The 17,186-nt window shown below is 36.3% G+C and overlaps 1 protein-coding gene across 1 annotated transcript in view; it reads left to right on the top strand.

Moving 5' to 3' along the window:
* The window catches only part of LOC121421433 (histamine N-methyltransferase B-like), a 29,322-nt gene extending 12,756 nt beyond the window's left edge, over nt 1-16,566 (top strand). The window contains exons 2-4 of the mRNA XM_041616126.1: nt 8,515-8,749; nt 12,606-12,932; nt 14,046-16,566. Of these exons, the coding sequence (XP_041472060.1) occupies nt 8,560-8,749; nt 12,606-12,932; nt 14,046-14,392 (864 nt within the window). The 5' untranslated portion in view covers nt 8,515-8,559 and the 3' untranslated portion in view covers nt 14,393-16,566. The remainder of the gene's footprint in view (nt 1-8,514; nt 8,750-12,605; nt 12,933-14,045) is intronic.
* Nucleotides 16,567-17,186: the final 620 nt, after the last annotated feature.

Genomic DNA, 17,186 nt, shown 5'->3' with positions numbered 1-17,186 from the left:
CCCCTTTGGAGAATCCTAGGTACGCCGCTGATTGACAATAACGGTTGAGTTTCACAATAAACTGTATCGTCCTCAATGCAGTCACTATTTCAAAAAACAAATCTACAATGATTGCTAATCTTCGTGTTACGGAGTTGTGATCCATACCTGTAATCGGTATTTTCCCTCCATATTTCCAACTGGTTTAGTATTCTAAATAGGAGGAGATTGAGGGAGGGGTATCCCCTTGCTATCCCATGCAGACACACTGCACCTTCTACACTCCAAACCTACACAGCAAAAAATATGGTGTTAACCGGTGTACATAGAGGACCACACCAGTTATTTTACACCGGTGTTAAATTGGTGGTGTTAGTTTTACACCTACAGGTGTTATAACAACACCTTTTGTTACAGCTACACTCTTTGGTGTTATGTTTAATCTCTAGGGTGTAATTTTAACACCTCAGGGTGTGGTCCTCTATTAACACCAATTGGTGTCAGTTTTAACACCGCAGTTTTTACAGTGTACGGTGCTATGATGTGTTCTGTGGAGACTATGCATACATGTACACCAAGGAATTCGAGCCTAACACCAACAATGGCCTTGTGTTAAATTACAAAGGGAAATGTGGTATATTAAACACGAGTTGTTATATCCGGTGTTACTTAGCACTGGTGTACAATGCCTGCTTGTAAAGTCGTCCTCTTTTAAACACCGGCAGTGCAGTTATAAAACTACTTGATTGTTGTTTTCAATGTGAAACAAGCAGAAAATCCCAAACCAACCAATCATTCTTGTCTGGTAAGTGACGTGGCCGTATGTCCATAACTGACAACACTAAACAAATATGAAAGGAAAGTGGCAGTAAACAAATACGTAAATCATTTGAAAATAGGATAAAGTCAGTTCAATCGATGTCTGAATTAAAGGAGAATGAAACCTTTGGAACAAGATAGCTTGTGTGAAAACAGAAAAATCAAGGAAACGATCAACGAAAGTTTGAGAAAAATCGGACAAATAATGAGAAAGTGATGAGCATTTGAATATTGCGATCACTAATGCTATGGAGATCCTCAAATTGACAATGCTTCAAAGATATGTGATGTCACTTATGAACAACTCTCCCCATTACTTTAGTATATATTTCATTTAAATTGCCTCTTTTATCACATCTATCAGTAGATCATGTGTTCTTTCTAGAGGAGGGCATGTAATGCAGATTTTTAAAGGATACATCATGGATAAAGAGTTTGTTTCACAATAAGAAAATAGCAAAATGAGACATTTTGAGGGTATTTTATAGTCCATCAAAGGGAAAGTTGTTCACATGTGACATCACACATCCTTGTCGCATTGCCAATGGGGGATCTCCATAGCATTAGTAATTGCAATATTCAAATGCTCATAACTTTCTCATCATTTGTCCGATTTTTCTCAAACTTTCTTTGTTCTTACTCTTTGATTTTTCTGTTTCGACACACGCCGACTTGTTCTAAAGGTTTCATTCCCCTTTAATAATGATACAATCCAAAGCTCACATCAGTATGTTACATGATTATTGCTACACTACGTGTGAGTTGTCAAACATAAAGTAACCATTTTTGTTTACAGACTCAATTATCAATGTAATACTTGCGATTGTTCAGGTCTCAAACGAAATGCACGTAAGAGATTACAAATAGCGATTAAGAGACTGTTGTACACATAATAGACCAGTTCGTGGTTACTTCAGGGACAATTTTGGTCAAATGACCTTTCATTTCTTTCATTCTGATATGCAGATTTCAAAGCAAGATATTACGTAAGCTTGCCTTACATAGCAGGATGAAGAAATTGAATAGACCACGTGACCATAATAGACATGATAGAACGCCAATGAACACTTTATGAAGGTATCTGTTGCATTCCTACTGTGAAATACCAGTCGTTCATGGACGCATTGTTGTTTTTTGTGGATATAAATGAAAACCACAATTCAAAAGAACATATGAATAATCAAGACATCAAAGTTGGTGCTGATCTTATTAGATTTTAAACCACCATGTCACTTCAGTACAAATAATCTTCCTCTGATCATGCGTAGAATAATTTGATCATGGGCAGAAAGGAACTACGAACTGGCTTAAACAAGCCATAGGCCTACAGGTATAGCTTCCGCACCACTTCGATAGTTATGAAGTGTTCATCTAAATTCTTCCTAGTTTGTTTGATTTGTTTCGTTATTAAAATAACGGGATGGCCACCAAAATTGATAAATTAAATCCTATGGTCCGTATTCTGAATTCGGGTGTAAAGTTGTGTTTTAAGTATGGGAAGCCAAAAGTATCAAAGTGTTTATGAAGTTGTATGTTTCTTATGTTTACTGTGCTCTTTCCTGATTCATCGATGGTGAAGACAATCACCTATTTATACTTCCTATAGACAATTATGAATGATTTGAGAGCCAAATGAGCTGAAGCATGATATCGCTACTGTTACTGGTTTTTGTTACAATTGGCTATCAATAATTAAACCACAACTTTAAACCTCAGTTTAAGTTAAAGGGGAACGAAACCTTTGGAATAAGTAGGTTTGTGTCGAAACAGAAATATCAAAGAATAAGAATAAAGAAAGTTTGAGCAAAATCGGACAAATAGAGAAAGTTATGAGCATTTGGATATTGCAATCACTAATGCTACGGAGATCCTCCAATTGGCAATGCAACAATAATGTGTGATGTCACATGTGAACAACTTTCCCTTTGATTGACTATAAAATACCCTCAAAATGTCTCTTTCTGCTTTTTCTTGTGGTGATACCGAATCTTTATCTATGATGTATTCTTTAAAAATCTGTATTACATGCCCTCATATAGAAAGAACACATGATCTACTGATAGATGTTATAAACAATGAAATTTTGAGTGAAATATATACTTAAGTAATAGGGAGAGTTGTTCACCAGTGACATCACTCATCTCTATCGCATTGCCAATTTGAGGATCTCCATAGCATTAGTGATAGCAATATTCAAATGCTCATAACTTTGTCATTATTTGTCAAATATTTCTGAAACTTTCGTTGATCTGTTTCTTTGATTTTTCTGTTTTCACACAAGCTATCTTGTTCCAAAGGTTTCATTCTCCTTTAAACCTGCTATCAGAATACGGGCCTATTGGACCAATTTCATTCACTGGACGCTTGAGGCAACACTCTAAAAACAGGCTACCCAATGGTGGGTAAAATGGGAACATATATGCTTGGTGGGTAAAATGATGCCAAATACTTTGTAAATATTACTCAATGTTGCGTTGAAATATACCCTTTAAATTTGTATTTTGCCCAATATGGGGAAAAATTACACAGCAAACATGCTTGTTCCCTTCTAACCAATATTGGGTTAAGTTTTACTCAATCTTTTTTTTAGAGTGAATACGAAAAAATGTTGATTAAAATGTCCGATAGCCACTGACCGTTGACCACTATGCCAGACTATATGGGCCAAGAACAAACTGTTTTGGAACCCTCCATCTATATTTATGGTATTGATAGAGAATTTTCGCATTTACTACGGAGCCGGTCTCGACAACGCACCAAATTATTTGAAAAAGGAAGTCAAATCACAATGGACCAGGAGAGCTGAGAGGCTGTTGTCAAAATTTGGTGGACAAATAACAGCTGCGTAGTGTCTAGACCAATTACAATTGTTCGTCAGGTGCAAATCTTCGGATGATCTGAAATCCCGGTCCACCGCCTTTCGACAAAAAGCCTCTCAGCTCTCCACTTTGATTTGTTTTATTTATTTATTTATTAGAACATATTTAATCAGGTACAAAAGATCAGTATAAAACTGTTTTTCATCAATGACCTGATGAAAACATAAAGAATAACATAAATCATCACATCATACATGAAAATATAGTCAAAATCTAAATCAAAGATAACAATACTTAGTAACATAAATAAATAAATATTGTTACTTAAATGGTAATATTGATCAAACTAAAATATTTCAAATTATTAAAAGAAACAGTTACTAATTTTAATACTACTAACTGTATAATTTATTCGCTGATAAAAACAATGAACAATGAAATAATCCTGGCACAATAGAAAATCGAGTGAAAAATTAAAAAAATGGCAATCAGTTATTTGACTTGCATTTTTAAAGGAATTGGTGCGTAATTGTATCGAGAGCAGCTCCGTAGTAATGCGAAAACCCTCTAATGTTTAATTTGTTATACTAATTGATAATTATGTTTGTATGAAACTCTCTGTTGCAGTGGGTTGATTGCATGATGCCAAGCCAATAGCGAGTTTTCGCTCTGGGACGCGGAATGAATGGGGGAAGGAGGAGGGGTCTAAGGGAGCTGAAGGGGTTAAGCTTCTTCAGGGGCTTGTTTCTCTTACAAGTGCGTCTTTTTTTTCTTTCGGCAAGCCCATGCATTCTATTGGCCAAGGTTATTTTTTCTTAATCCCAGCTCTCATTTACCCTCCCTGTCATCTCTATGCATTTATTTGGATTGACATTGAAATGTTTGTGACATTTGACCATGTATTGCATTTTTGTTGTAATTTGGGAAGAGAGAAAAAAAGGAATACAAATCAATTTCAATATCACAGAGAGATACATGTTGGCATAAACAAATGTCCTTTTGCAATACATTCCTACCATCAACTCCATATGGCAGTATTGCCAACAGGGATGCAAATTTGGCTAAAAAACAAACACAAAACAGTACGGGGTGTTGCACTCTCAGGTCTTTGCTGCATTCAGACCAAGAAACGTAGAGGGCGTTAAACTCTCTGATGTTGTTGCACTGGGCAGCGTTTCATCAGCACACAGCAAAAACTGTGGTGTTTAAGCGGTGTACATAGAGGACCACACCAGTTATTTTACACCGGGGTCAAATTGGTGGTGTTAGTTTTACACCTATAGGTGTTATTACAACATCTTTTGTTGTTACATTTACACTCTTTAGTGTTATGTTTAATCTCTAGGGTGTAATTTTAACACCTCAGGGTGTGGTCCTCTATTAACACCAGTTGGTGTCAGTTTTAACACCGAAGTTTTTACAGTGTACTTTTTCTTTGTGAGACAAGGTGTCAGATCTGACAACTTTCCTTAATGTTGATTGGCTGTGAAGCAGTGTTACTTTGGTATTTAGGTTTACACTTCCTCACCTTAGACGTAATCATATTTCGATTTTTTTTTTGTTACTGGTCCACTATTGATCACATGATTTTATTTTGACTTCGTTATTCTATTCTTTTCTTTAAGCATGTCAGGTATTTCGAATTTCAATTTGTACATCTTGTTTTTCAATTTATTTCTTTCTTTGATCATATTACTGATCTCAGAACACATCCAAGGGAGTCTCTAGACTTAATACGTTTATGCCAGATAGGCAAGTGATTATTAATAATATCTTAAATCAATTCCTCCCAGATTTTAACTTTGTCATCTAATTCTTTGGTTCTTTTATAGCTTATCGTTCGTGGAATATATCTTTTCACATGTAAATTCCAAATAAAAAAGCAGAAGGAATGATCACTGATCCCAGTATGTATAATGCCATATGATTTAACATTTTCCACTGAATTTGATAGCATATATTAAAGTGAATCGCCGGATATTCTCGTACATGTAGCTGTATTCATCCGCTTTAGTGAGATTAAGTCGTTTTGTAATGTTAGTTAACGGTGATCTTTTAAGTCTTCTAATATTCTTTTTACACTGTACTTTTTTCCCCTTAACCCCGGGAAATTGATGGAGCTATGGCGCCATCCTTGATGTACCGGCGTGTCCGGGAGAAAAATTGAACATGTTCCTTGTAAAAGCTTAGCTTAAGCTTAGCCCTCTCCGTTTTCACACTACGTTTTAGCAAAGTGGACTAGAACGGTAAATGGTATATTGTACTATCTGTCCCTGCAAAAAAGCAGGGTTAACCACAATTGCGGTGCTAAGAGATGCAGTGTGAAACGAAACCGGGCTAAGGAAAAGTATCCGGGGTTAAGGCGTTAACCCCGGCTAAGCAGATAGAATGGGATTAAGAAAGACAGTGTGAATCCAAAAAAAAGATAGTATGGGGTTAAGGATATTCCGGGGTTAAGGATAGTATGGGGTCAAGCCCCTTTTACACCTTCACGGAAGCAACACGGATCATCCCGGATTGTCAATCCGGGGTCATCCGTGTACAGTCCGGGACTACCGTGTACACTCCGGCTACTCATCCGGCGCCATCCTTGATGTACCGGCATGTCCGGGAGAAAAATTGAACATGTTCCTTGTAAAATTGAACAGGCTCCTTGTAAGAACCGGGTGATCCTTGTTGATACCGGCTTTATCCGGGGTCAAATGTTTGTATTGTTTGCGTACATGAACAATAGTCCGTATTCATAACTAGACAAGACCAATATTGGGAGAATTTGAATTCAAGGAGCATTTTGGGGTAAAAGTTGGAAACCGGTCTATTTCACCTAATTTGAAGGTGCTGAATCTGATAAGACCGGTTCCCAAGCCAATTTTTAATGTCTTGACCACCTAATTTGCATAAACAAAATGGCTGCCAAATTGACCATTTAAAATCTTATTTCTACATTTTTCGGGAAAATTTGTTATTTCTGTTTGCAGCTAGTTAATTATGCAAATGTATGCATATTTTGCAATATTATGTATAATTTGATAATTACACCTAAAAAGTTTATCATTTTGGGTACAAATAGCATTTGTATCATTATGATAATTGTTTGGCCCTTAAATATAATATTTAGGTCAATTTTCTATGTATTTTATCGTCAGAATACTTGCCTAATGCACTTGATATATCCCAGTACAGAATGTGAGCAACCGTGAAGGTCCGTGTAAAGACCCAGTAACATCCGTGATCATCCGGGTATTCCGTGTTGGCTCCGGGAGCATATCAAACAGGATCCCTATTGCTACCTTGCCTATCCTTGTAGACTCCGTACTTTTCCGTACATATCCGTGTTAATAACCAGTTAACTCCGTACTCACTCCGGGAATGCTAGGAAAATACAAATTTGGCACCCCGGACTGAGATCCGTGATGATCCGTGTTGCATCCGAGAAGGTGTAAAAGGGGCTTTAAGGAAATGCAATGTGAAAAGCATAAAATTCCCCAGTGGTAATATTACGATGAAAACTATCGAGAATTGTAAGCAATTCCTTATAATAAAAAATACTAATTGTACAGTTTGGAGGACGATACCAAGACATGAAAATAAATGGTTTGGCATGGTTACTATCTACCAAGATTGGTAGTGCTTCGATGTTATTCCGACAATGGTGTTCTAGTATTCTAAAGCTTAAATCATTCCTGATGTACAATAAAACACCACCTCCATTACGATTTCTGTCTTTACGAACTATACGATAACCGTTAATATGTATTTCATTATCATGCACTGATGCATCCAACCATGATTCATTGATGGAACATAATTATATGTACTTCATTTTAAGAGAGTCAAAAGGGGCCTAAGCTTTCGATCCTAGCAGAATCTTCTTCGGAGGCAAAATGACAAACATATAAGGTGAAACAACCATAATATAGACCACAGACATTCAACAGCAACACTGGAACAAGGAGACAAAACATGCAAAAGGGGCATTAGTGAGAAGAGATGACCAATCAGGTTAATGAAGGGGATGAAAGAAAAGGAGTAGGCAGACACAAAGGGAAGTTAGTGTGAGTAAGGCCAAAGAAAGACCTCAAGCCAAGAGGGATTAAGATAATGAGGCAGGCAACATCAAACAGGATCTATAACAAAACATGAGGAAGATATGAATAACAAGAAAATTTTTAGTCAGCAAAAAGTTAATTTCATCTATGTGTCTGAGTAGACTCCTATCATTCAAGCGCAAAAATTGGCCGTTTCTGCTGTAATTTTACAAACTGTAAATCAGCATTAAATTCCAAGTTACGGTTACAATCAATGGTACCCTGACATGCAACGTCATCGTTGATTTCTGTAATTTCGTCGTTTTCAGATCTCCCTCCCACGTCCCTGATTGAGGCAAGTATAAAAACATTTTTTTGGCATTCCCAGTTTAGGAATTCATATAAAGGATTGTCAAAGCACTTCCTATTGATACCCACACAACCAATGCGTACCCATTAATGACATTTTGTACATTTTATCCTTTTTTTCTTAAATTTGTTTTAACAGGTTTACGACAATTTACACAAGAAAAAGCCATACAAAATAAAAATAGTAATTGAAAGACAAGAATACAGGAGATTTGGAACACACAATAATTTATCATGATTATAGCATAATCGTTTAGAAATAAAATATTTGGTCATCAGTCTAGTTTACAGTCCGTGCTAGACCTCATTCAAAAGTCATTTTCACATGTGATCAAGTAACCGTTTGATTTGCCTGCCTCCACTCGACGGGAAGAAGCCAAGTACTCTACCATCTGCAGACCATGCGGTAATTGCTTTCGACATTAGGCTAATGTTTGAATGTGTGAGATCTTCTTCTATCCCCCATGCATATTAACCGTATTCTTGTGATCACTACGCAGGAAAACCCATGCAAACTGGATGTGCGCGGACATCGTCACATCAGCATGGAGAAAACCAAACTCAGTGCGGATTATTACTCGAAGTCTTTTCAGATCTATGCAAAAGCATGTAACAAGTTTGCAGAGTTTGAACAATGGGTGGAAGACGTATTTCCAAAACTGGTATTGGATAAGATGACGGAGAGTTTTTCGGTGGACACCAAAATCAACGTACTTGGAGTTGGCAGTGGCTCGGGTAAGAAAAAAAAATGGGAATAAAACGTACGTTTTGGGACGAGGTGACATTTTTTTCATTTTTTTTATTTTTTAATTTTTTTTTTGCGTGTCAAATATATTTTCATCAAAATGACCTTTAATTTTAGGTAATATCCTTTTTTTTGCTTGTCAAATTTTCCAGACCCTTGTCCCCCCTACCTTTTGGGAGAGATTTCCGCCCCTGCTTTATATACTTATTATTGGAATTACTGTAGAAAGGCCCTTTTCCGACTGAGTTATAAGTAAAAGTGCAAGGAAGTGTTTGTGCACTTAACCATAGCGGAAAAAGAGTATATGCAAACTGCTTGAAAACACAGAGCGCACCGAGGACGTCCTCGGTTTGTCAGTATACAGATGCACTGACTGCAAGTCATCCGAATTTGTGGGACGCAGTGTATGTGTAAGTTTGTGAGGGTGTGTGTCTGTTTGAATAAACAGTGGTGCGAAAAAATAAGTGAACACCAAGCATGCACAGAATAAGAACATATTTCAAGTGTTCAAATTCTGCCATGTTTTTCAGTTAATAGCATATTACATTCAATAAGTTTTTACTAGGCTTGCCAAACATTGTACTTGTTGTCTGTATATAACACTCAACAGGAAGGAGTGCATTTCGTTGTTGGTTTCTAATAACCTTTGAGCACAGCTGTATTATGTTTCACATTTGCGAGACATAGTTGAAGAGCTCACTTGCAAAAGGGGTTAGGTCCATTTTTCATCAAATTTGATTTTATGTCTTGGTGTATATATTTTTAGTAGCTCTATAAGTTGATACCAAAGACAATGTGAAATTCAAATGAAAATGAGAATGAAAGTGGCAAAGAAAAATAATCACTTTGAATAAAAAAAGATTGGATTCATTTCAGTTTACTTGCAAAAGGGTTAGGTCCACAATGATAATTTTGTAAAAAGAATAATTATATTAAAAAAAATGAAGACGGTAGATTTCTGTTATACCCAATTTTATGTTCACATGATAGAATAGTACATCATGACAATTAAGTTTCTCATAAGAATATTGCAATAAGTGAGAAGAAAAAAAACACGTTTTTTCTCTGAATGGTCCAAAGGGGACCTAACCCCCTTTGCAACTAAACTCTTCAATTATGGCCATGCCTCATAGGTTCTTATCATATCTCGCGGGTAGTTCATAGACATTATAATATCAATGAACAGGTTTGCACTTTTGGGCTTGCTTTCTTAAAGGGGAATCCAGCCTTGGCCATAAAATGTTGTGTACGGAAGGAGAAAAATAAATTAAACAGAATGGTGAAAGTTTGAAAGAAATTGGACAAGCAATAAGAAAGTTATAGCTGCTTTAAAATTGAGATCACTAATACTATGTAGATTTCAAATTGGCAACTGGGTAAGTAAATCATGACAAGGGGCAAGGACAACTTTCCCATAGGCCATGTACTTTATTATCAGGGATTTGTGGTTTTCTCCTAAGTACCCATTCCCCTGGGGCAGTAATCTAAATATAACCCATGTAGTATATTGTTTTATGTCCTCATGAAAAAAAAAATTGAAATAAATTTTTGGGAAAAATGACATTTTAGCCATAATATGTATTGAAGTACATGGAAGAGTAGTCCTTGCCTTACATCACTATGACATCTCATATGCGGCCAATTTGAAATCTCCATGGGTATAGTGATTACCAATATTTGCAACTTTTAAAAATTCATATCTTTCTTTTTGTTTGTCCAATATTGTTCAAACTTTCACCTATCAACTTGTCTGATTTTTCTTTTCCTTATAAAAACAAGTTTTTATTTGGGTTGGATTCCCCTTTAAAGACATTGTAGGTTTGACAAAGGACCCACTCCCTATTTTGCTCGTCCTTGTATAAAGCTCTGGGGCCCGTCTTACAAAGAGTTGCAATGGATCAGATTAATCGCAATGTCTACATCTAAAATAAAGTTTGGTCAAAATATATTCTAGAAATGTTTAGTATTCTTATATTCACTGTTTTCTTGATAATTCAGTATGCTTATCCTTGTTTTTTAAAGGACATTGAGCAAATTTCCTAAAGAAAAAAAAAAACATTGATGGATCTCCATATACTTAGGATTGATCGGATCAATCATAACTCTTTGTAAAATGGGGCACTGGGGCCTGTTGCAGAAAGAGTTGCGTTTAAACGCAAGTCAAAATATCAAGCGCAAGTCCCGAATACGGTGCTTCATTGGCTGAAAATAAAGTTGGGCAATATATTTTGAGTTGCGTTTGATCGCAACTCTTTCTGCCGCGGGCCCCAGGTGATTGTCAGTTTCAATTTCCTGAAAATAAAATTAAGCGATTAAAGGGATGGTCCGGGCTTAAAGTATTTATAGCTTAATAAATAGAGTAGAATTCACGGAGCAAATGCTGAAAATTTCATAAAAATTGGATAAGAAATAACAAAATTCTTGAATTATAAAGGTTAGCGATATTTTGTGAAAACAGTCGTCATGAATATTTATTAGGTGGGCTGTTGATGTCACATCTCCAATGGTTCTTTTGTATTTTATTATATAAAATAGGTTTGTTCAATTTTTTTCCTCTAAGAACTTGAAAATTGGATTGACAACTGATTTTGTGCATTATATTTTTATTGCTGCAACTTATTTCATTACCAGCGAGACATATTATTCCCACAAGTATGATATAATGAAAAAATATGATTTTATAGATAAAACAAGTGGAATGCCTCTGGCCGTCTCACCTGCATCACGCAGTTAAATATAGCAGCAGTGCTGACTTTGAAAACTACTCTAACTCGCACGAATGTTCAGTGATACATGGTTACTATTATGTCCACTTTTTATGAACTAGACCAATAAACTTACAGAGATATGATGGTTATTTAAAACAAAAAAAACCAACATGGCTCAAAGTTCATTGACCTTTGACATTGATCATGTGACCTGAAACTCGCACAGGATGTTCAGTGATACTTGATTACTCTTATGTCCAAGTTTCATGAATCAGATCCATAAACTTTCAAAGTTATGATGGTAATTCAACAGATACATCCAATTCGGCCAAAGTTCATTGACCTTTGACCTTGGTCATGTGACCTGAAATGCGCACAAAATGTTCAGTGATGCTTGATTACTATCATGTCCAAGTTTCATGAATCAGATCCATAAACTTTCAAAGTTATGATGGGAATTCAACAGATACCACCAATTTGGCCAAAGTTCATTGACCCTAAATGACCTTTGACCTTGGTCATGTGACATGAAACTCATGCAGGATGTTCAGTGATACTTGATTAACCTTGTGTTCAAGTTTCATGAACTAGGTCCATATACTTTCTAAGTTATGATGTCATTTCAAAAACTTAACCTCAGGTTAAGATTTTGATGTTGATTCCTCCAACATGGTCTAAGTTCATTGACCCTAAATGACCTTTGACCTTGGTCATGTGACATGAAACTCTAATAGGATGTTCAGTAATACCTGATTAACCTTATGGCCAAGTTTCATGAACTAGGTCCATATACTTTCTAAGTTATGATGTCATTTCAAAAACTTAACCTCAGGTTAAGATTTGATGTTGACGCCGCCGCCGTCGGAAAAGCGGCGCCTATAGTCTCACTCTGCTATGCAGGTGAGACAAAAACGGCAAGTGGAGATGTGACATCATTAGCACACCTAATGAATATTCATGACGATTGTTTTCACAAAATATTGCTTAACTTTAAACTTCAATAACTTTATTACTTGTTATCCGATTTTGATGAAATTTTCGGCTATTTGCTCAATGAATTCTACTCTATGTATTACGATATGAATATTTTCAGCCCGGATCATCCCTTTAATGATTTTGTTCTTTGTATGCTACACAGGGGAGATGGACAGTAAAATGGCAACAAGCATCAAATCCCGTTTTTCTTCTGTCCGTAATGTCATCGTTGATCCCGGGAAGAAACAGCTCGATCTCTACCGCTCACTCGTCGAGGTCAATGACTTCCCAGCAGGCATCGAGTTTGACTTCCATGAAGCGGGCATCGATGAGTTTCTGATCAGTGAGGGCGAGCCCCCGACTAAATACCACTTCATCAACGCAGTTCAATCTATTTACTACGTTGATGATATGAAAGGAACTGTAGATAATCTGTACCGTCGCTTGGAGGCAGGTGGAGTTTTTCTGATAACTATGATTTCATCTGAAGGTATTGCCATGTATATTAGCATTATTAATTCATATGAAATAATTTTTCAATGAATTTTGTGAAAGTTATATATGCAATCATATTAAGTAAATACGTCTGCCATCGTGGAAATTTTCGTCGCTATCCGTATACCGAGATCTTAATGGGGGGGGGGGGGGGGTTAAATATTTTAATCTCTCCATTTCAACTCTTATTAGAAAATAAACATAACCCCTGCCTTTTCCCATCTTAGTAAGAAAGTTCTGGACCCTATTAACAAATAATGTTATTTGTGATATCCGTGCTAAAAGGAGTGGTAATTTCATGTTATAAGTTTTGGGAAGGGGGGGGGGGTACCAAAGTACACTGCCTAAAATGTGTTTCCAGAAATCATAGCGGAATAGTTGACATTGTGTAAGTGAGCGAGTCGAGCGAGCTGAACAAATATTTTGCGAAAAGATAATGGACAAAGACCAACGGTGCCATGAAAATCGACTCTTGACCCATATGAAGCGTTTACAGTAATGATTAGAATATAAAATTTTGATCAAGTTCTTAAATCATTATATTATGTCCAATGCTATCAACTGTCATCATCACAATCTAAAAATGAATGTGTGGGACTGAAATATAGATCATCACCCGAAATGATTCCGTTAGCTCATCACCATGTAGAGGTGGGGTGGCTCTGAGTCCTCCGAATATCTTTACCCGATAGCATCTCCTAGATAATGCGGGCGCGTCGTGGTCTAGTGGTTCTGACTCTCGCCTTTCAAACAGAGGTTCGTGGGTCGAATCCTAACCATGGCGTGTTTTCCTTCATCAAGAAATTTATGCGCAACGTGCTGCACTCGACCCAGGTTAGGGGAATGGGTACCCGGCAGGATTAATTCCTTGCATGCACTGAGCGCCAGTGATGGTACCTCGAGCTAAAGCAGGGGTAATAATAGCAGCGCTTTCTATCCTCGGGCAAAAGGTGCTTTATGAATATAGCTATTATTATTATTATTATTATTATAATGTTATTTTTTAAAGAATTATTTGATTTACATGTATAGTTTTGATGTTCACCGTTGTCATTCTTTTTCATCAGGACATTGATGAAAAACTGTTTTGTTTTTGTTTTGGTTGCAGCAAGAAATGCCAGTATGAAGTTATGGGATCGTTTCCCGCCTGCGCAGAGGTACGACTCCTCGGACTTCTTGAAGCAAATCTTATCGTCGCTCGACATCGCCTTCGAAGAACACCATCACGTCAACAACCTCGACATCGCTCACTGCTTCGATGAAGGATCCGAGGAGGGAACCTACCTGCTGGATTATCTGACCAAGACCTTTGACTTCCGGGGCACGGTGTCACCCGAACATTACAAGGAAGTGAAGGATTTTATGGTCTCTGACCAGTGCTCGGAGAAAAAAGAAGACGGTGCGATCATGTATACGAACGATTGGGATGCTATCGTGATACAGAAACCACTCTGAATTCAACATGTTCAACATGTTCAAGAAAGAAATACTTTAAGTGTCCGCATGATCATCTACGGCAAATGTTGACACACATTCCGATTTCGATAAAATTAGTAGGGGAAGGCGGGGTAAGTTGAGCATAGGGGCAAGTTGAGCCACCACCCCAGGCCAATAATGAATGAGTCGGACATTGTGATAGTGCCATGTATTGATGACCAATTGCATAACCCCACCACATTTTTTACAACTTTGAAACAAAGGGTACCTTTTTTTAGAGGGAAAAATGCAAATTTCAACCCAAAAAGTAAAAAAAAGGTGTGAAATAGATAGGCCTAGGCCTACGTGCTTTTTACACGCACACGTCTTAAAATATAATAAAGACATAAGAACAACATTGTTAGTCTAGGTATGGATCTGCATGCTTGTAGCTTTTTACATGATGGATGCATAAGAAATATGCGAAATTATCGTATTAAGTTAGGACTGGGGTAAGTTGAGCAAACCAACATGGAGCAAGTTGAGCTACGGTAATTCTTATTGTATTGTATCTAAAAACAAACCTTAAAGCCATCGATATGCAAGCAGAAAGGAGCAAATTTATATGAATTCCTTTTAGAGGATGTTGGTATTTATAGAGAATAAGCGATTTAAAAGACTTTAAATAAAAAAAATGACCTGGTGGTTCTTCCCCCATATATTTTGTACATAGTTTTTGTGTCTCAACTTACCCCACAGATGGGGCCAGTTGAGCCATTTGACATCTCTTTTTTCAAAGGTGACAGTGACTGTCAGTGTGGGGGTAGAAAATCATATATACGTGAAAAATATTTCAGAAGAATTAGATTTTAAGGCAAGGTACTTATTTATTCAAGATCATTAATCATATCAATTCTAACATGCAAAAAAAGTCACAACTTACCCCGCCTTCCCCTATACTTTAAGGGGGGATGGGAATTCCCTAATGCAAACATTGGTGTTCGGAAAAAAAACACAACCACACAACAAAAGAAACAATACAGTGAATGTTTGGCCAAAATCTGTAGAAGAAAAAAGAAGTTCAAGTATGCACCCTAAATGGAACACTTATAGCTCCTCATAGAATGTAATTTTGCACCGTAAGTGGCAAAGATGCAAAATTGCCGCGTGCATCCTTAATGTGCAATTTGGACTTCTTGGTTTGCAAATATTTATGCATCCAAAAGGTGCAAATTTTTAAAAAGCACCATAGGGTGCAAAATTGCACACACAAAGGAACTCCCAGAATTTCAATTTAAATGGTGCAAACTTTTACATTCATTTATAAGTGTGCACATAACTGGATAATCACATTTATGATAGTATAATATGATAAACTCGTAAATAAAACACAGGCTTTTACTTTGAGGTATATCGAAGATATTTTAATAAAAACAATACTGTACAACAACGATAACGGATAAGAAAGTTTCTACGACAAATATATTTACAGGTAACATTCTTATTGTATACTCCAATGAAAACTGCTTATACATGTTACAAGAAACAAGTACAAAGCACAATCTCTATAACTTTTCAGATAGTAAAAATGAGACAAAATAAAATGTACAATGGTATGTAAGTAATTAAATAATAACAGAAACCTTCTTAATTAGTTATCATATACAATGTATATATGCATTGCGTCATTATATGTTAATGTTTGGTATTGGCAGAATAATTAGTGATTTGCACCCATTCCATATCAAGAGTCGCTATCATATTTTTTTAAAATTTAGATTTGCTATCATATTCATGTTTTAATCAGGAAATATGTGTTTAAAGGCTTCTAACAAAATTATTTTTTTTCAATTAAGAAGAAATATCTTCCCTCTCCAGAAAACGAGAATGGTTATAAATATAACAGTGTTCTATGGTGGGGAATGAGGGGGGGGGGGGGGGGGGTTGAGGTTCAGTTTTGTGCCAATATTCCTCTTTCATAAAAAGCTTATGTTCTCTGTCCCCTTTCCCTTATGAAAATACGGGGGAAGTCATGAATGTATTTTCAAAGTATAATTCTTAATGTAGCTCCAGACGTGATGGACGCGAGTTTTCGCAATTGCAGCGGGGACGAATTCTACAACATAGCCAATCTTTATGAAAACAATCAACAGCTGAGAAGTCTTTGTCCGAAATTAGTGAACGGGAAAAGTTGATCGTTGTAAGATTCTGAACCAACGAACAATTTGAGAAATCGTTTGTCCAGAATCGAGGATGAATCTAATGTTCCAACTAACTTATTTTGACAAAGACTGACTGCTTTGTCATGAAGTGCTTTGACAACAATAGATTTTCTGTGTTTTAGAATCCGCCCCCGTTGCAATTGTCGAATCTCCTTAATATACATCACAGTAAAAAAAATTATACAACGGTGTTTACTATATGAACCTTACAGTAATTGTTCAAACAGTTTAAACAAGTGTTTAAATCTTAAGCAACAAAGTTTAATTTTCAATAAATTAAACATGATTGTTTAAACGGTTAAACAAATACTGTAAGGTTCATATAGTAAACAGATGTATAGAAGCTTAAACAGCGTTTTTACTGTGTACGCTGTGAGCTAGAAATCTTACTTTATTGGTATAATTCAAATAGAATTACAAATTTGGAAGACTTTGATCACAATCTTGTTATCATCAAATCATTCAATGTGATCCACAAGATTAAACAACCATATCAGAACACATTTATTTGTTTATTTCTCAAAAGAATATGAACTAAAGTTACCAGTTAGCCGACATCCATTTTCCTCTCATTCTAACAAATATTTACACTTTCTGTTTCTGTTTATGGC

This window comes from Lytechinus variegatus, chromosome 9 (genome assembly GCF_018143015.1).
Source record: "Lytechinus variegatus isolate NC3 chromosome 9, Lvar_3.0, whole genome shotgun sequence".
In the NCBI taxonomy this organism is placed as follows: domain Eukaryota; kingdom Metazoa; phylum Echinodermata; class Echinoidea; order Temnopleuroida; family Toxopneustidae; genus Lytechinus; species Lytechinus variegatus.
This window is presented reverse-complemented; position numbering and strand designations above follow the sequence as displayed.